Genomic DNA, 18,170 nt, shown 5'->3' on the forward strand with positions numbered 1-18,170 from the left:
GACATTACTTTGCCAACAAAGGTCCCTCTAGTCAAGGCTATGGTTTTTCCAGTGGTCATGCATGGATATGAGACTTGGACTGTGAAGAAAGCTGAGTGCTGAAGAATTGATGCTTTTGAACTGTGGTGTTGGAGAAGACTCTTGAGAGTCCCTTGGACTGCAAGCAGATCCAACCAGTCTATTGGAAAGGAGATCAGTCCTGGGTGTTCATTGGAAGGAATGATGCTAAAGCTGAAACTCCAGTACTTTGGCCACCTCATGAGAAGAGTTGACTCACTGGAAAAGACTGATGCTGGGAGGGATTGGGGGCAGGAGGAGAAGGGGACGACAGAGGATGAGATGGCTGGATGGCATCACTGACTCGATGGACGTGAGTCTCAGTGAACTCTGGGAGTTGGTGATGGACAGGGAGGTCTGGCGTGCTGCGATTCATGGGGTTGCAAAGAGTCGGACACGACTTAGTGACTGAACTGAACTGAACAGAAACTGCCCATGTAACAAACATAATATAGAGATATATGCTATAATATATTTTGTACAAAGTAGTCATTTATAAATATTCAATGAAGATATGAAAAATCTTCAACTTCCTTCATGATTAAAGACCTACAAAATTAAAAATTAGATATTTCCCTCCAAATCAAAGATTAATGCTTGATAATACCAAAAGTTGATGACAGTTTGGAGAAACAGTCATTCTTAGTACTGTTAATTGCAGAGTAATATGGTAAAATGTCTTTATAGGGCAATTTTATAGCACAATAGGTACCATCTGAATTGACCACCAACTAACTGACTCACTGGATTAGTTGAAACACTGTAGTCTTGCTATAAACTTATCAGGCTTGTGAATACCCTCATCCTAAATACTACAACCTAAGCTGCTTGTGCATTTATGTATATGTCAGCATCTTACTGACCTGGAAGAGGTCAGTTTTCATTCCAATACCAAAGAAAGGCAATGCCAAAGAATGCTCAAACTACTGCACAATTGCACTCATCTCACACACTAGTAAAGTAATGCTCAAAATTCTCCAAGCGAGGCTTCATCAGTATGTGAACCGTGAACTTCCAGATGTTCAAGCTGGTTTTAGAAAAGGCAGAGGAACCAGAGATCAAATTGCCAGCATCTGCTGGATCATCGAAAAAGCAAGAGAGTTCCAGAAAAACATCTACTTCTGCTTTACGAACTATGCCAAAACCTTTGACTGTGTGGATCACAGCAAACTGTAGAAAATTCTTAAAGAGATGGGAATACCAGACCACCTGACCTGCCTCCTGAGAAATCTATACGCAGGTCAAGAAACAACAGTTAAAACAGAACATGGAACAACAGTTGGTTCCAAATCAGGAAAGGAGTATGTCAAGGTTGTATATTGTCACCCTGCTTATTTAACTTATATGCAGAGTACATCATACAAAATGCCAGGCTGGATGAAGCACAAGCTGGAATCAAGACTGCCAGGATAAATATTAATAACCTCAGATATGCAGATGACACCACACTTGTGGCAGAAAGAAAGTGAAAGGGGAGAGTGAAAAAGTTGGCTTAAAATTCAACATTCAGAAACCTATGATCATGGCATCTGGTCCCATCATTTAATGGCAAATAGATGGAGAAACAATGGAACCAGTGACAGACTTAATCTTTTTGGGCTCCAAAATCACTGCAGATGCTGACTGCAGCCATGAAATTAAAAGATGCTTGCTCCTTGGAAGAAAAGTTACGACCAACCTAGGCAGCATATTAAAAAGCAGAGACATTACTTCACCAACAAAGGTCCATCTAGTCAAAGCTATGGTTTTTCCAGTCGTCATCTATGGATGTGAGAGTTGGACTGTAAAGAAATCTGAGCGCTGAAGAACTGATGTTTCTGAACTGTGGTGTTGGAGAAGGCTCTTGAGAGTCCCGTGGACTGCAAGGATATCTAACCAGTCCATCCTAAAGGAAATTAGTCCTGAATATTCATTGGAAGGACAGATGCTGAGGCTGAAACTCCAATACTTTGGCCACCTCATGTGAAGAACTGACTCATTTGAAAAGACCTGATGCTAAGAAAGATTGAAGGTGGGAGGAGAAGGAGACGGCAGAGGATGAGATGGTTGGATGGCATCACCGACTCAATGTACATAAGTTTGAGTAAACTCCGGGAGTTGGTGATGGACAGGGAAGCCTGGCATGCTGCATTCCATGGGGTTGCAAAGAGTTGGACACGACTGAGTGACTGAACTGAACGGAACTGAACTCACAGTGTCTTACTGCTTACTGGGATTTAGTAATGTTATTGTTCTTCAGTTGCTCAGTCATGTCCAAATCTTTGCAACCCCAAGGACTGCAGCATGCCAGGTCTCCCTGTCCTCACTATCTTCCAGAGTTTGCTCAAACTCAAGTCCATTGAGTTGGTGATGCCATCCAACCATCTCGTCTTCTGTGTCCCCTTCTCCTCCCGCCTTCAATCTTTGCCAGCATCAGGTCTTTTCTAATGAGTCAGTTCTTCACATCAGGTGGCCAAAGTATTAGAATTTCATCTTCAGCATCAGTCCTTCCAGTGAATATTCGGGACTGATTTCCTTTAGGACTGACTGGCTTAATCTTGCAGTTCAAGGGACTCTCAAGAGTCCTCTCCAACACCACAGTTCAAGAGCATCAATTCTTCGGCACTCAGCTTTATTTATGGTCCAACTCTCCATCCATACATGACTACTGGAAAAAACCATAGCTTTGACTATATGTACTTTTGTCAGCAAAGTAATGTCTTTGCTTTTTAATATGCAGTCTAGGTTGGTCATAGACTTCCCTGGTGGCTCAGATGGTAAAGTGTCTGCCTACAATGTGGGAGACCCAGGTTTGATCCCTGGGTTGGGAAGATCCACTGGAGAAGGAAAATGGCAACCCACTCCAGTACTCTTGCCTGGAAAGTCCCATGGATGGAGGAGCCTGGTAGGCTACAGTGCAGGGTTGCAAAGAGTCAGACACAACTGAGCGACTTCATTTCATTTCACTTTCTTCCAAGAGGCAAGCATCTTTTAATTTCATGGCTGCAGTCACCATCTGCAGTGACTTTGGAGCCCAAGAAAATAAAGTCTGTCACTGTTTCCCCATCGATATGCCATGAAGTGATGGGACTGGATGCCATGATCTTAGTTTTTTGAATGCTGAGTTTTAAACAAGCTTTTTTTTTTTTTTTTTCACTCTCCTCTTTCACTTTCATCAAGAGGCTCTTCAGTGCCTCTTCAGTTTCTGCCATAAGGGTGGTGTCATATGCATATGTGAGGTTATTTATATTTCTCCTGGCAATCTTGATTCCAGCTTGTGCTTCATCCAGCCTGGCATTTCATATGATGTACTCTGCATATAAGTTAAATAAGCAGGATGGCAATATACAGCCTGGATGTACTCCTTTCCCAATTCGGAACCAGTCTGTTGTTCCATGTTCTGTTTTAACTGTTGCTTCTTGACTTGCATACAGATTTCTCAGGAGGCAGGTCAGGTGGTCTGGTATTCCCATCTCTTTAAGAATTTTCCACAGTTTGTTGTGATCCACACAGTCAAAGGTTTGGCATAGTCAATAAAGCAGAAGTAAATGTTTTGCTGTAATTCTCTTGCTTTTTCTATGATCCAATAGATGTTGGCAATTTGATTTCTGGTTCCTCTGCCTTTTCTAAATCCAGCTTGAACATCTGGAAGTTCTCAGTTCACATACTGTTGAATCCTCACTTGGAGAATTTTGAGCATTACTTTGGTAGTGTGTGAGATGAGTCAAATTGTGTGGTAGTTTGAACATTCTTTGGCATTACCTTTGGGATTGGAATGAAAACAGACCTTTTCCACTCCTGTGGCCACTGTGGAGTTGTCCAAATTTGCAGGCATAATGAGTGCAGCACTTAAACAGCATCATCTTTTCTGATTTGAAATAGTTAATCTGGAATTTCGTCACCTCTGCTAGCTTGTCCAAGTAGTGATGCTTCTTAAGGCCCACTTGACTTCACATTCTAGGATGTCTGGCTTTAGGTGAGCGATCATCCCATCATGGTTATCTGGGTCATCTTTTTTGTATAGTTCTTCTGTGTATTCTTGCCACCTCTTCTTAATATCCTCTGCTTCTGTTAGGTCCATACCGTTTCTGTCCTTTTATCATGCCCATCTTTGAATTAAATGCTCCCTTGGTATCTCTAATTTTCTTGAGGAGATCGCTAGTCTTCCCCATTCTATTGTTTTCCTCTATTTCTTTGCACTGATCGCTGAAGAAGGCTTTCTTATCTCTCCTTGCTATTCTTTGGAACTCTGCATTCAAGTGAGTATATCTTTCGTTTTCTCCTTTGCCTTCTGATTCTCTTTTCTCAGCTATTTGTAAGGGCTCCTCAGACAACCATTTTGCCTTTCTTTTTCTTGTGGATGGTTTTTGATCACCACCTCCTCTACAATGTCACAAACCTCCATCCCTAGCTCTTCAGACACACTGTCAGATTTAATTCCTCAAATCTACATGTCACTTCTACTGTATAATCATAAGGGATTTGATTGAGGTCATTCCTGAAAGATCTAGTGCTTTTCCCTACATTTTTCAATGTAAGTCTGAATTTGGCAATAAAGAGTTCATGATCTGAGCCACAGTCAGCTCCCAGTCTTGTTTTTGCTGACTGTATAGAGCTTCTCTATCTTTGGCTGTAAAAAAATATAGTCCATCTGATTTCGGTAATTGACCATCTGGTGATGTCCATGTAGAGAGTCATCTCTTGTGATGTTAGAAGAGGGTATTTGCTATGACCAGTGCATTCTCTTGGTAAAACTCTATTAGCCTTCGCCCTGCTTCATTTTGTACTCCAAGGCCAAACTTGCCTGTTACTACAGGTGTCTCTTGAATTCCTGCTTGGCCTGTTAGTTGGTGGTAAGTCTACACTTGTTAACATGTTGAGTTGAACAGGTCAAATACCCTGAAGTTATCTTGACTACTCTTGTTTCTCAAGTTCTTCTTCCAACTGTCAGGAAATCCAAATGATTTTTTAAAACATATTTAAATATATTCAAAATCGTATCACGTCTCACTCTGCTTACTGCCGAATCCTGGTCTAAGTCACTATCATCTTTTGCTAGGATTGTTGCCATAGTCTTCCAACAAGTTTCCTTGTTCTTACCTTCGAGTCCCTGTAGTCTATTCCTAACAGAGCAACTATAAAGATCCTTTTAATCCTTAAATCAGATTATACTCTCTTATTCTTAGAAACTTTTAATAGTTTTAAACAAAACCCAGAATGCTTACAATTGATCTGTGATAACGGAACACAGATATGTATATTTCAAATGAAATGACAAAATAAGAAGCATTTCAGCACAAAGTGATTCAGGAAGTTTGCCACCTAGGGATACTTCCTGAAATAATTACTCAAAAATGTATTCCAGAGCTTAAAAGAAAAGTTGAAGAAAGACAACATGGGATATAAGTAAGAGTTGAGAAAGAATAAAATTAATAGTTAAATGTAAGTAATTATTTATATTCAGTTCTATTACTTGTTATCAAAAATATTACTTTACGATTAGAAACAAAATTTATAGACAATTTCTAAATGGGAGGTAGGAGATGCACTGGGAGCATGTGAAAATATGTTAAACATTTTAACATTTCCTGGGAAATGGTATTAATATTCACTGCATTGGAGAAGGAAATGGCAACCCACTCCAGTGTTCTTGCCTGGAGAATCCCAGGGACGGGGGTGCCTCGTGGGCTGCTGTCAATGGGGTCACACAGAGTTGGACACGACTGAAGCGACTTAGCAGCAGCAGCAGCAGCAACCCTATCTATTATATAAAAGTATTTAAATGTGATTTAAAAGGATAAGTGTAACTTCTACAAAAATATAAGTAGAATTTATGACTTTTAAAAAATCACATGCTAAGAATGAATTGAGTCTAACAAAGGAAGAAAGGGATTAATCTTGAAGTAAAAATATGGGTTGTATAAATTTAATGGTAAGAATGAGGCCAAATATATTAACAAATAAAGTAAAAGTGAATATATTAAGTTATTTTAAATGTAAAAAAATTAACATTATTATTATTAGAATATTTTAAAAGACAGGAGATCTCAGAGTGGCTAAAAAACTCAAGTTGATATTTAAAAGAGGTGTATCTAAAACAGAAACAAAGTCAAAAGACTTAGAGAATGAATTTATGGTTGCCTGGGGGAAAGATGGGGGGAAGGGACAGTTAGGGATTTTGAGATGGACTTGTACACACTGCTATATTTACCTGCTATGTTCATAGATAATATAAAATGATAAAATGTTTTTATCCTTCAAGAAGTATATAATCTAAAATCTTTATAAATGTAAAAATGTACAAAGATAAATAATAAAAGAGATAAACATCAATCCTACAGAAAAATGTAAGTAGTAGTATCAGCAGTATATACTTTATTGCAGTAATAATAGAAAATTCAGGTCCGCTTTGATATTGGAAGGCTCAGGTTCAAATCCTAGATCTGCCACTTACAAATAATCCTCAACTTCTTCATTTGTATAATGTTGTGATAACAAAGTGAGATGATATATGGAAAGCGTTGAACACAAGTCTGACACATCATAAGCATCAATAAGTAGAAGCTTCACTATTATTAATGACAGTAAAATAGAATTCTTAAATAGGTTGTAAGCTTTCTAATATAAAGATGATTTTTAAAATATTTGTTATATTGTATGGTGTTCAGAATGCTGTATAAATAGTAATGCCTAAAATTTATCAACATAAATATTTTCTCAAAAGTATCAATTAAGAATATGCTGTAAACACAATTATTCACCATTTCTCATGAAACTCATAGTTTAGTAATGATATGTACAATTTTCCATCAGTTCTTTAATATAGTTTTAAAAATATTATTCATACTTTCCAAACTACTTAAATATTTATGAATTATGACTAAACTGAGCTCAAGAACAAAGGCCTATTCATGTTTGTAGAATCTAAAATAGTTTTCACAATCCTTTGTATAGCTAAACAATGACAACAGATTTGTGTAAATAAAGCATTGAAATAGAATGGCTGACCTGTATAAATGTATAAATTAAATAAAGAGACCATAGTATGTCCATTAAAAAATAAATAAAAAATAAAATGGATAACCAACAAGGACCTATGGTATAGCACATAGAACAATGCTCCGTGTTATGTGGCAGCCTGAATGGGAGGAGAGCTAGAGGGAGAATGCTGCTGCTGCTGCTGCTGCTGCTAAGTCGCTTCAGTCGTGTCCGACTCTGTGTGACCCCAGAGACGGCAGCCCACCAGGCTCCCCGTCCCTGGGATTCTCCAGGCAAGAACACTGGAGTGGGTTGCCATTTTCTTCTCCAATGCATGAAAGTGAAAAGTGAAAGGGAAGTTGCTCAGTCGTGTCCAACTCTTAGCGACCCCATGGACTGCAGCCCACCAGGCTCCTCCGTCCATGGGATTTTCCAGGCAAGAGTACTGGAGTGGGGTGCCATCGCCTTCTCTGAGAGGGAGAATGGATACATGTATATGTATGGCTTAGTCACTTCACTGTTCATCTGAAACTATCACAACATTGTTAAGTGGCTATATCCCAGGAGAAAATAAAAAGTTTAAATTTTAAAAAGAGAGATATATCTAAAAATCAAATTCAAGCAGAAGAATATAAAAATGGCAGAAATCTAGGTCCTCAATTTTTGTGAGCAGCAGCACTATCCCTGACACAATGCCCAACTACAGATTTTTTTTTGCTACAGGAGAAAAATAATTCTCTTACTAGTTTAACCATTATAATCAGTTTTCCATGAATATAGTGAAACATCATTCCTAGTTGACATGCAAAATGACTGAGAACATTACATCAGTAAATTATTAATATAAAAGAATTTCCAATAATATTAATATCAAATATGGTTAAATTCAAGGTGAAAAGCATTAAAGGGAAGATAGACGTGTTATCATGTTGATAAGTTACAATCCTTTAAGAAGGATGTATATAAAAATAGAAATTAAAAAATAACGTTATGCATATACACATACGCATACAGTACACATGCAGAACAGGAAGAAGAAACAGCTATAATCATAAAGACAGACATTAATCTATCTCTCTCAGAAATGGATGTTTATTTGGGGAATACTGATTAATTTTATTTTAATAGACTGGAAAATCTAGATGTCATGCATGATTCCTTAAGAAAGTAAAAATTTCCAAAAGTAATTGAAGAAGAAATAGAAAAGCTGAATAGAGAATTAACTTCAGAAGGACTGACAAGGTTGTAGATTAATCTATTCTTCATCCTCTGACCTACTCTCTCTCCCATTGGGCCCTGCTACCCAGCCCCTTGGAATCCACTAACTCTAAACGGTTTTCCATGTGAAGTATTCTTACTCTCCACAAAGTCAGGTACGTACTGTGGAAGCTCCTGTATGTGTAAGCAAAGGGTCTTGGAAAATGACTTTGTAGTCTAACTTCTAACAGTATTGTTTTTTCTACAGAGTTAAAAGGTGGAATATTTTGACTGCCTTATGTGCTGTGAATCCTCAGAGCTGTGGGCTCACACCTTAACGAGACAAATGGGAGTGGACTGCAGGCTGTAGCTTCTTAGGTGAAGGGGGGAACACGGCACCTTGATGCCCATTTCAGCAGGTATGCACAACCAGTGTGGGGAGGGAAGCAAAAGAAGTGGTGCCCTGGGGCAGCTGCTGAGCCCCCTGATGGGATGAAGATGGGGTCATGCTGGATCTCCTGCACTGGGTTCTTGCAGAAAGCTAAGTAAGCACAGAATTGGATTAAATTCTACTTACCATGTGATTCTGGTTGTTAACTTGAATCCACAATTATCTTGGAGAATCAGGTCATAAAAAATACACATAATTGTCAGTGTTATCCATAAGGTTAGTGTAACACCAATACATCTCTAAGTGATATATTTTACACACTTGGGAGAATAATATAAACATCACTGGAGAAGTAAATTACAGAACATGTCATAAAATAGGTTACTGAAAGAGAAAAATGTATCTATTTTATTAAGTTATAAAATGTATGTAAAGATCAATATGTTGGGTTTTATTATTTAATTTGTAATATCTGAAGCCAAGTATATCTAACATTTTCACTTGGGAGGGGAATGGAAAAAGAATGATTTTCTTTGGTCAAAGTGTGGGTGTAAACAAGCCCTAGGTTTGCCTTTTTTGGGTATTCTAGTTTTTGTTTCTGTTGTCAATGGTGTTTTTTCCTTTTTTAAACATCACATTTTCTAACAATTTCTTGTAGTGCAAAAAAATGCAGTCAGAGGATATGCTGCTGTTGTTATCCAGTTGCTAAGTTGTGTCCAACTCTTTGTGACCCCATGGACTGGCATGGGGTCATGCCACAGCATACCAGGTTCCTCTGTCCTCCACTATCTCCCGGAGTTTGCTCAAATTCATGTCCATTGAGTCCGTAATGCCATCCAACCATCGCATCCTCTGCTGCTCCCTTCTCCTTTGCCTTCAATCTTTCCCAGTATCAGGGTCTTTTCTAAGGAATTGGCTGTTTGCATCAGGAGACAAAAGTGTTGGAGCTTCAGCATCAGGGTTGCTGAATGAATATTCAGGGCTGATCTTCAGGTAATTTCTCCCATTAATTCACATTTTTAGATAGATTGTTTGGGATTTTCCTGTGTCGCTAATAACCTCAGCTGCCAATAATGGCAGTTTCCTTTTGGGTTCCTATACTTTAAAGATACTTTTAGTAATTTTTCTGATTTAGATCTTCATTAAATGTTGCTTAGAATTGGTCATGGTAGTTACCTCTATTTTGTTTCTAATTTTATAAAGATGCTTGTAACATTTTTTATTAAGAATGATGTTTACATCTTAATAACTTCAAAGGCATTCAGAAGACAATGGGATAATTTTCTTCAAAGTGCTGAGAATTTACATGTCAATCAAGAACTATATCCTAAGCAAAATTATCTTTCATGAACAAGGCTAAAATGAAGATATTTGCAATAAACAAAACTGATTTTACTACCAAAGATCCTCACTATATGAACTTTTAAAGCTCTTAGGAAGAAGGGAAAATAAAATAGTAAGCATATATTAATTTACAAACACTGGATATGAAAACAATAATGTTATTATATTGTGGGGTAAAAACATTAAGATAGAATTAAAGTGTTCTGCAATAATAGAAAATGTGGACTGGTGATAAGAAGTTAAAACACTCTATTGTGCTTATATTATTTGGTAGGAAGGTAAAGGCACGGTCTTCTGCAGGAGATGAAAGCAGTCGATCCTAAAGGAAATCAATCCTGAATATTCATTTCAAGGACTGATGTTGAAACTCCAATACTTGGCCACTTGATGTGAAGACCCGACTCATTGGAAAAGACCCCGATGCTGGGAAAGATCGAAGACAAAAGGAGAAGGGGGCAGCAGAGGATGAGATGGTTAGATAGCATCACTGACTCAATGGATATGAATTTGAGCAAACTCCAGGAGACACTGAAGGACAGAGAAGCTTAGCGTGCTGCGATCCATGGGATCACAGAGTCGGACGTGACTGAGTGACTGAATAGCGTAACAAAGGTGCTGATGACTTTGTCAATTTTCAAGTGAATATCACAGTTTCTGAAGAATGAGTTGAGATATAGTGTATAACTGTCATTCTGGTAGTAGTAATAAAAATGAAATTAATTCAAACCAAATAAGGAGAAATAAAGAAACTGAAAAAAAAGAGCAAATAAAAGGACAAAATTAAATGGTTGAAATTAATCCAAATATATGAACTAGGTTCTCAAGAGGTAAATATTGTCAGATGAATTTTTAAAATTTGGCTATATATATATTTTGCAAGAGGTAAATGGATAGAAAAGGATATACAAGATAAAATATAAAAGAGGCTTGTAAAGTTTATCACTATCAGATAAGATACATATGATAAAGTCTGTTCAGATATATCAATATTGGTCAATATAACCTTGAAAGCAAAGAGCAATCCTAGAGATAAAGACATTGCATATTGATAAAAGCTTAATCAGGGAAACAACTCAATTCTTGTTTTGCTTATTAACATAATCTTAACATCATTTCAGTCAGTTAGTCATGTCTGTCTTTGCGACCCCAGGCTTCCCTGTCCATCACCAACTCCCGGAGCTTGCTCAAACTCATGTACAAGTTGGTGATGCCATCCAACCATCTCCTTTTGTTGTCCCCTTCTCCTCCTGCCTTCAATCTCTCCCAGCATCAGGGTCTTTTCTAAAGAGTTAGTTCTTCGCATCAGATGGCCAAAGTACTGGCGTTTCAGCTTCAGCATCTGTCCTTCCAATGAATATTCAGGACAGATTTCCTTTAGGTTTGACTGGTTAGATCTCCTTTCAGTCCACAGGACTCTCAAGAGTCTTCTCCAACACCACAGTTCAAAAGCATCAGTTCCTTGAACTCAGTGTTTGTTATAGTCCAACTCTCACATCCATACATGACGACTGGAAAAACCATAGTTTGACTAGATGGACCTTTGTCAGCAAAGTAATGTCTCTGCTCTTTAATATGCTGTCTAGGTTAGTCACAGCTTTTCTTCCAAGGAGCAAGTGTCTTTTAATTTCATGGCTGTAGTCACCATCTGCAGTGATTTTGGAGCCCAAGAAAATAAAGTTTGTCACCATTTCCCTTGTTTCCCCATCTATGTGCCATGAAGTAGCAGGTAGGACTGGATGCCATGATCTTAGTTCTTTGAATGTTAAGTTTTAAGCCAACCTTTTCATTGTCCTCTTTTACTTTCATCAAGAGGATCTTTAGTTCTTCTTCACTTTCTGCCATAAGGCTGGTATCATCATAAGGGTGGTGTCAATCTTAACATGCATGAAGTCAAAAACTGACAAATTTATAGGAATAAATCTACCAGGTTCCATCACACATTGAGTTTTTTAAAAATCATTTCTCATTAGTTGATTGACCAAGTTTTTAAAAATCAGAAAGAATAGTGAAGATTAAGAAATACAAACCTGTATTCAAAAACCAAAGAATAAACTTCCTTAACACACAAACTTGGAGTATTTATAACAACTGACCACATATTAAGCAACAAAGTTGATCAACAAATTTCACAGCATCAGTATTCTATAGAACATGTTGTCTGACTACTACTTTTGAAATTATAAACTATAATAAAAATGTAACTCAGCCAAATGTTTAAAATAAAAACTCACATTTCTATGCAATCCATGGGTCAAATAAGAATGATGGAAATGAGAAATGAATGATATAGCAGCATTGTTCAAAATAGCCAAGATATGAAAGCAACCTAAATGTCTATCAACAGATGAATAGATAAAGATGTGCTACATATACATAATGGAACACTGCTGCTGCTGCTGCTAAGTCGCTTCAGTCGTGTCCGACTCTGTGCGACCCCAGAGACGGCAGCCCACCAGGCTCCCAGTCCCTGGGATTCTCCAGGCAAGAACACTGGAGTGGGTTGCCATTTCCTTCTCCAATGCATGAAAGTGAAAAGTGAAAGTGAAGTCGCTCAGTCATGTCCAACTCTTCACGACCCCATGGACTGCAGCCCACCAGGCCCTCCGTCCATGGGATTTTCCAGGCAATTCCTATTCAGCTATAAAAGAGAATGGAATTATGCCATTTGCAGCAACATGGATGGACCGACTACGTTTAGTCAAATAGATCATACAGAGAAAGACAAATACTGTTTGTTATCACCTATATGTGGAATTTAAAAAATAAAGCAAATGAATGAATATAACAAAACCAAAACAGACTCGTGGACACAGAGAACAAACTAGTGGTTACCAGTTAGGACAGAGAAGAGGCAAGAGGCAAGATAAGAATAGGGGTAAAGAGGCACAAACTACTAGGTATAAAATAAACTAAAGGGATACATTGCATAGCACCAGGAAACGTAGGCAATAATTTATAATACTTTAAATGGAGTATAATCTATAAAAATATTGAATCACAATGTTGTACACCTGAAACTAATATAATAGTAAATCAGCTATAATTCAATAAAAAAGAATTATGTGTTCAAAAAAATGAACAACAATAAAATTCCATCAGTCAGATATTTTGTAGTGCTAAGGTGGTATTTAAAAAGAAATTTTTGCCTTAAATACTTGTAAAGCAACAAAAATAACTCAAAATCCTGAGATAAAATTCTAATTTGCAAAGTTAAAGGACACTGGAATAATCCAGAGAAATTGAGAGAAAATAAAAAATAATAAAGATGAGGGCATATTTTTAAAAAATAAAAAGGAGAAAGGATCAAATGCAATAGTTGCTTTTACAAAAAATTAACAAAATTGGCAAACCTTTGGCAAGACTGGTTCAGAAAAACAGAGAAATCACAGATTAAAAGCATTAGGAATTAAAACAGATATGTGTAACACAAAAAGGCAAGAGCATATTGTAATCCACTTTATGCAATAATTTTGAAAACAGGTAAAATGGTCAAATTCCTAGAGAAATACATATTATCAAATGTAGTTCAAAAATACATAGTAAACCCAAAGTGTCTAATAATCATGACAGAGGTTAAATCAGTAATTAACCATCTTCCCAGGTCCAGATGGTCTTATTTTCAAGTTTTACCAAATGCCAAAGGAATATACATCTTAGTCTTACATAAATTCTTTCAGAAAATAAAAAAATAGAGATTAAAAAGGGAGAATACCCACCCATTAATTTATGAGGCTAATAAAAATCTCAATCTCAAGCCAGAAAAGAACATTTAAAGATGGGAAAAATTATAGCTGAATCTTACCCATGAATACAGATTGGACATATTCTAAAGAATATATTAGCAAGCCAAATGCAGCAATTTATAAACAAGTAACATAATGGACAAATTGGATTTTCATGGGAAAGTAAGTTCAAACATTAGAATATCTATTAATAAAATTTCACACTTTAACAGATTAAAGGAAAAGAGAGAACACCTAAATTGATGCAGGAAAATCATTTGATATTATTTAATAGTCATTTATAATTAAGAACCTAGAGCAAACTAGCAACATAAGAAAATTTTCTAACCTAATAAGGAGCATTTACCTATGGCAAAAAACTGAAAAAATACTTAATAGATGAATATTCAAAACCTAGAATAAGACAATAATGTTCTCAAAGTTGTACTGAAGTCCTAGTCAACAAAGAAATGAAAAGCATAATTACTGGCAATGAAAAACAGAACAAAGGAAAGCACAGTTATATTAGCTTGGTATACCTATTGTGTATCCTAATTTTAAAAAATCATTTTATGACTTTAAAGTGTGTGATTCTGTGTATATGTATGCACACAATCCATTTCTCCAGTTTTCTGTAGGTCCATGTTCATCCTCTCTGTATCCCTTAGGACTAAATTCTATATAAATAACAAATACTGAATATATATTAACCAGTACAGAAAAATAATGAAAAGTTCTCATCATTAATGAGAAAGGAGAGAAAATTTTTAAGATAGCAATGAAATAATTAAGGAGCTGGGGAGGAAAAACAAATTACTGATTCCTAGAGGTCTCAGTTTGCTGGGAAGCTGAGTGCATGTGTCATTCAGTTACCCTACGTCTGAGTCTTCCCTAGATCAAGTGGAGTTACCCAAAACCAGCATATGGAATGCCATGTTTTGTAGTTCCTACTTTAAACCTTTCAGAGGCTGTTATATTGGAGTCTAAATGAATCAAGTATAATTTAATAATATCCCCACTAGATTCAATGGGGCCAGGAATGATGTCTACCTTCTTCAGTGTATAGTTTCAACGCCTATCACAGTGCCTGGCACACAGCATTCAATTTGGTGAACTTCACTGAATCTACGGAACTTCACTGAATCTACGGTACTGCACAAATGTTTTTATTGGGTTGAACCACTCAGCTTAGGCTAAGGAATTAAAAAAGCAAGTAACAAGCTAACTAAGATAACTAACTAAACCATCTAAGTTGGTTACCTGAATCCAACATTAGAGTGAAGGCCAACTTTCCAATATTCATGACGCAGACGTTGTAAATTCATCGGATTATGAAAGACCAACAGTAAAGAGTTGTCTTGTGTATGGTAATACGAATCAATACACCTGTATTGCTGATTAGCTTCTTGAAGAACCTGAAAATCAAAATGAATGCATTGTTTTGTCTTTTTTTCCCCGAGAGAAGGGTCTCCTGCTAGGGCCTTTCTCTGCTTCCTCCCTTTTCTTCCCTTATCTCCATGATGCTGGTCAAGGTGAGAGCAGGGATGGCAGATATTTTCAGGAGCATTTTAGTAACTCTTATAAGAAAAACAAATCCTAGGCTCCAAGCATAGAGGTATTTGCTCAAGTGTTTTTCATTAATGCTGGGAGATAATAAAGTCTAGGAGTTATTTAGCATGTTCCATGCCTTCTTTTTAAGCTTCTCTGGTAGCTCAGCTGGTAAAGAATCCACCTGCATGCAATGCAGGAGACCCTGCTTCGATTCCTGGGTCAGGAAAATCCCCTGGAAAAGGGATAGGCTATCCTCTCCAGTATTCTTGGGCTTTCCTGATGGTAAAGAATCTGCCTGCAGTATGGGAGACCTGGGATCGATCCCTGGGTTGGGAAGATCACCTGGAGGAGGGTATGGCAATCCACTCCAGTATTTTTACCTGGAGAATTCCATGAAAAGAGGAGCCTGGTGGGCTACAGTCTATAGGATTGCAAAGAGTCGGACACGACTGAAGCGACTTAACATGCACACACACACACACACGCCTTCAGATAAATCATCTCATTTTATCATAAAAACCTCAGATACATTGGTATGATTATTTTTCCCATTTCAAAATATTAAAAGCTGCATTTTTCAGTATTGTTTGTGGCCAAGAGAGAATAAGAGACTTGTCTAAGAGTATGGAGTTCCTAAGTTCTGGTACAAGGGCTTATACCAGTCTTTTGACTCTAAATGTCACATTTCACACTCCACACAGAGCTCTCCACTACACCACGGTGTGGTACAGAGACATACTGTGAGTGGTCTTCTTGATACATACTGTTTCTACACAACTTCTATCCCTGATCCTTTCCAAAACATTTTATCCTCAGCACTGTAACTGCAGCCACAAACAGAGGGGGCCTGTGGGCAGCTGCCTTTTCCTTATGCCAATCAACATAAAGAAATATGTCCATAGGGAAAGAAATTAGACACTTGCGGGGTTTTGTTTTGTTTTTTTTTTTTCTTGTCCATATCAATTTGGTGGAGGCAGCTTTCTGTTCTTCACTGTCTGGATGATCTAAAGGCATGGAATTGCATATTATGTCAGGAAAGGACTATTTTACTTTTGCTGTCAATTGCACACTGGTAGTGTAACTAAAATAATACATTTACTCCCCAATCTAATCCCCTATATGCCTTTATGAAGCGGCATTTGAATTTTTACAACTGCTCCCTGAGAGCCAATACAAGAAACACATATGTGGTAAATTTGTTTTCTTTCTCTCTTTTTCTAGGCTGCACAGTGCAGCTGTGGGGATCTTAGTTCCCTGACCAGGGCTCAAACCCATGCTCCCCTGCAGTAGAAGGATGGAGTCTTAACCACTGTACTGCCAGGGAAGTCCTGACATGGTAAATATTTTTGCATTTAAAACATTTTGCTCTGTGGGGGTCCTATCCATTACTTTTTGGGGCAAATTCCTTTCAGATTTTAAATTAGAAAAACAAACAAACAACCAAACTTCTATTTTTGATGAACGTGTAGGTGTTCTCAATCAATATTTGATAAAGTTTCATACATTTCTTTTCCTTTTTAAAAATTTGGCCACAACACTGCAAATCAACTATACTTTAATACATTAAAAAAACTTGGCTTTTACCTATTATCATGTATTGATATTTTTCTCATTAATTAAGCTTTTCATTAAAAATGGAGACCTACCACATTCATAGAAAAACAAAACGAACAAGATAGCTAAGACTTTTCTTTAAAATATGATTACGATTTTTACAGAGGATTCTGGAGTTCAGAGATGTGTGTTTAAGAAGCAATTGATGGAACACCTGATACGGAGAGAAGGGATTAGAGTGGAGAGAGAGTGAAATAGGCTGATGATATTACAGTAGATGGGGAGGATGGAACTTGGATTAAAGTAGCAGCAGTGGAGATGGTGAAGAGCCTCAAGAGGTATTTTGAGGTATACCCTCAAAACTCGATGATGGACCAGATGTGTGCGACAAAGGAAAAGCTGAAGTAAGGAATGACTCTCAGCCTTTTGGCTTGACACTGACGTTTTCTGAGATGGATGAGGGGAGAAGCATGCTTAGGTGGGAAAATTATTTGCTTCATGTGGGACACAAAATATTTAAGGTGTCTATCAGAAATTCACTAATGTGGAACTCAAGATGGAGATAATTTGGAAGATAAACTTTTATGAGTCATCAGGATTAGACATATGTAGTAGATGAAATCATTAAAAGAATGTTTACAGAGGAGAGAAGACAATTCGAGACTGAGGCTTGAGACACTTCAATATTTAAATGGTAGGTAGAGGAGAAGTACTCAACAAAATTCCAGATGGCACACTGAGGAGGAATTCGGTATGGTGCTTTGGAAACTGGGAGTGAACAGTGTTTTGTGGGGAAGTGATCAGCTTTGTGAGGAAAAGGTCAAGGAAGATATACAAAGAAATGTTCATTAGGTTTGGCAGGACAGTTACATGTGACCTTGAAAAGTGAAGCTTCAGGACTTCCCTCGTGGTTCAGTGGCTAAGACTCCAGGCTCCCAATGCAGGGGGCCTGGGTTCAATCCCTAGTCAGGGAATTAGATTCCACCTGCTGCAACTGAGAGTTCACATGCCGCAACCAAGACCTGGAGCAGCCAAATAAATAAATAAATACATATATTTTTTAAAAGAAATAAAAGTTAAGCTTCTATGGAGTGAGGAGGAGAGGCTAAAACAAAGTAAAATCTGAAATGAACTTCCAGTTAAAAAATGAAAGATTAAACACATGCACTTCCTAACCCCTCACTAAAGGAATAGTCAAATTCGAGTTTTAATATCACAAAGTTGAAGCCCAAGGGAGATGAGACAAAAGAAACATCGTGGAGGCTAGAAAGCAGGAGAATAAATGGTAACTGATTTAGCAGAACATGGAAAATCAAATTCCAAGATTAGTTTTAAGAGAGACCAGAAGGAACATTATGAGCAGAAACACAGAAAGGCTCTGGAAATGGCAGAGTTAG

At 37.4% G+C, this 18,170-nt stretch overlaps 1 protein-coding gene across 7 annotated transcripts in view; it reads right to left on the reverse strand.

Moving 5' to 3' along the window:
- SPAG17 (sperm associated antigen 17) overlaps positions 1-18,170 on the reverse strand; it is a 283,690-nt gene that overhangs the window by 146,746 nt on the left and 118,774 nt on the right. For all 7 annotated transcript variants that reach the window (XR_015160805.1, XM_086392104.1, XM_086392103.1 and 4 more), the window contains one exon: positions 14,929-15,083. Coding sequence is in view for 6 of the 7 variants with exons in the window: in XM_086392104.1 (XP_086248230.1) it covers positions 14,929-15,083 (155 nt within the window). In the remaining variant the exon portion in view is untranslated. The remainder of the gene's footprint in view (positions 1-14,928; positions 15,084-18,170) is intronic.

Source organism: Bos grunniens, chromosome 3, assembly GCF_055505025.1.
Source record: "Bos grunniens cultivar Pamir isolate PY7600 chromosome 3, Bosgru_T2T1.0, whole genome shotgun sequence".
In the NCBI taxonomy this organism is placed as follows: Eukaryota; Metazoa; Chordata; class Mammalia; order Artiodactyla; family Bovidae; genus Bos; species Bos grunniens.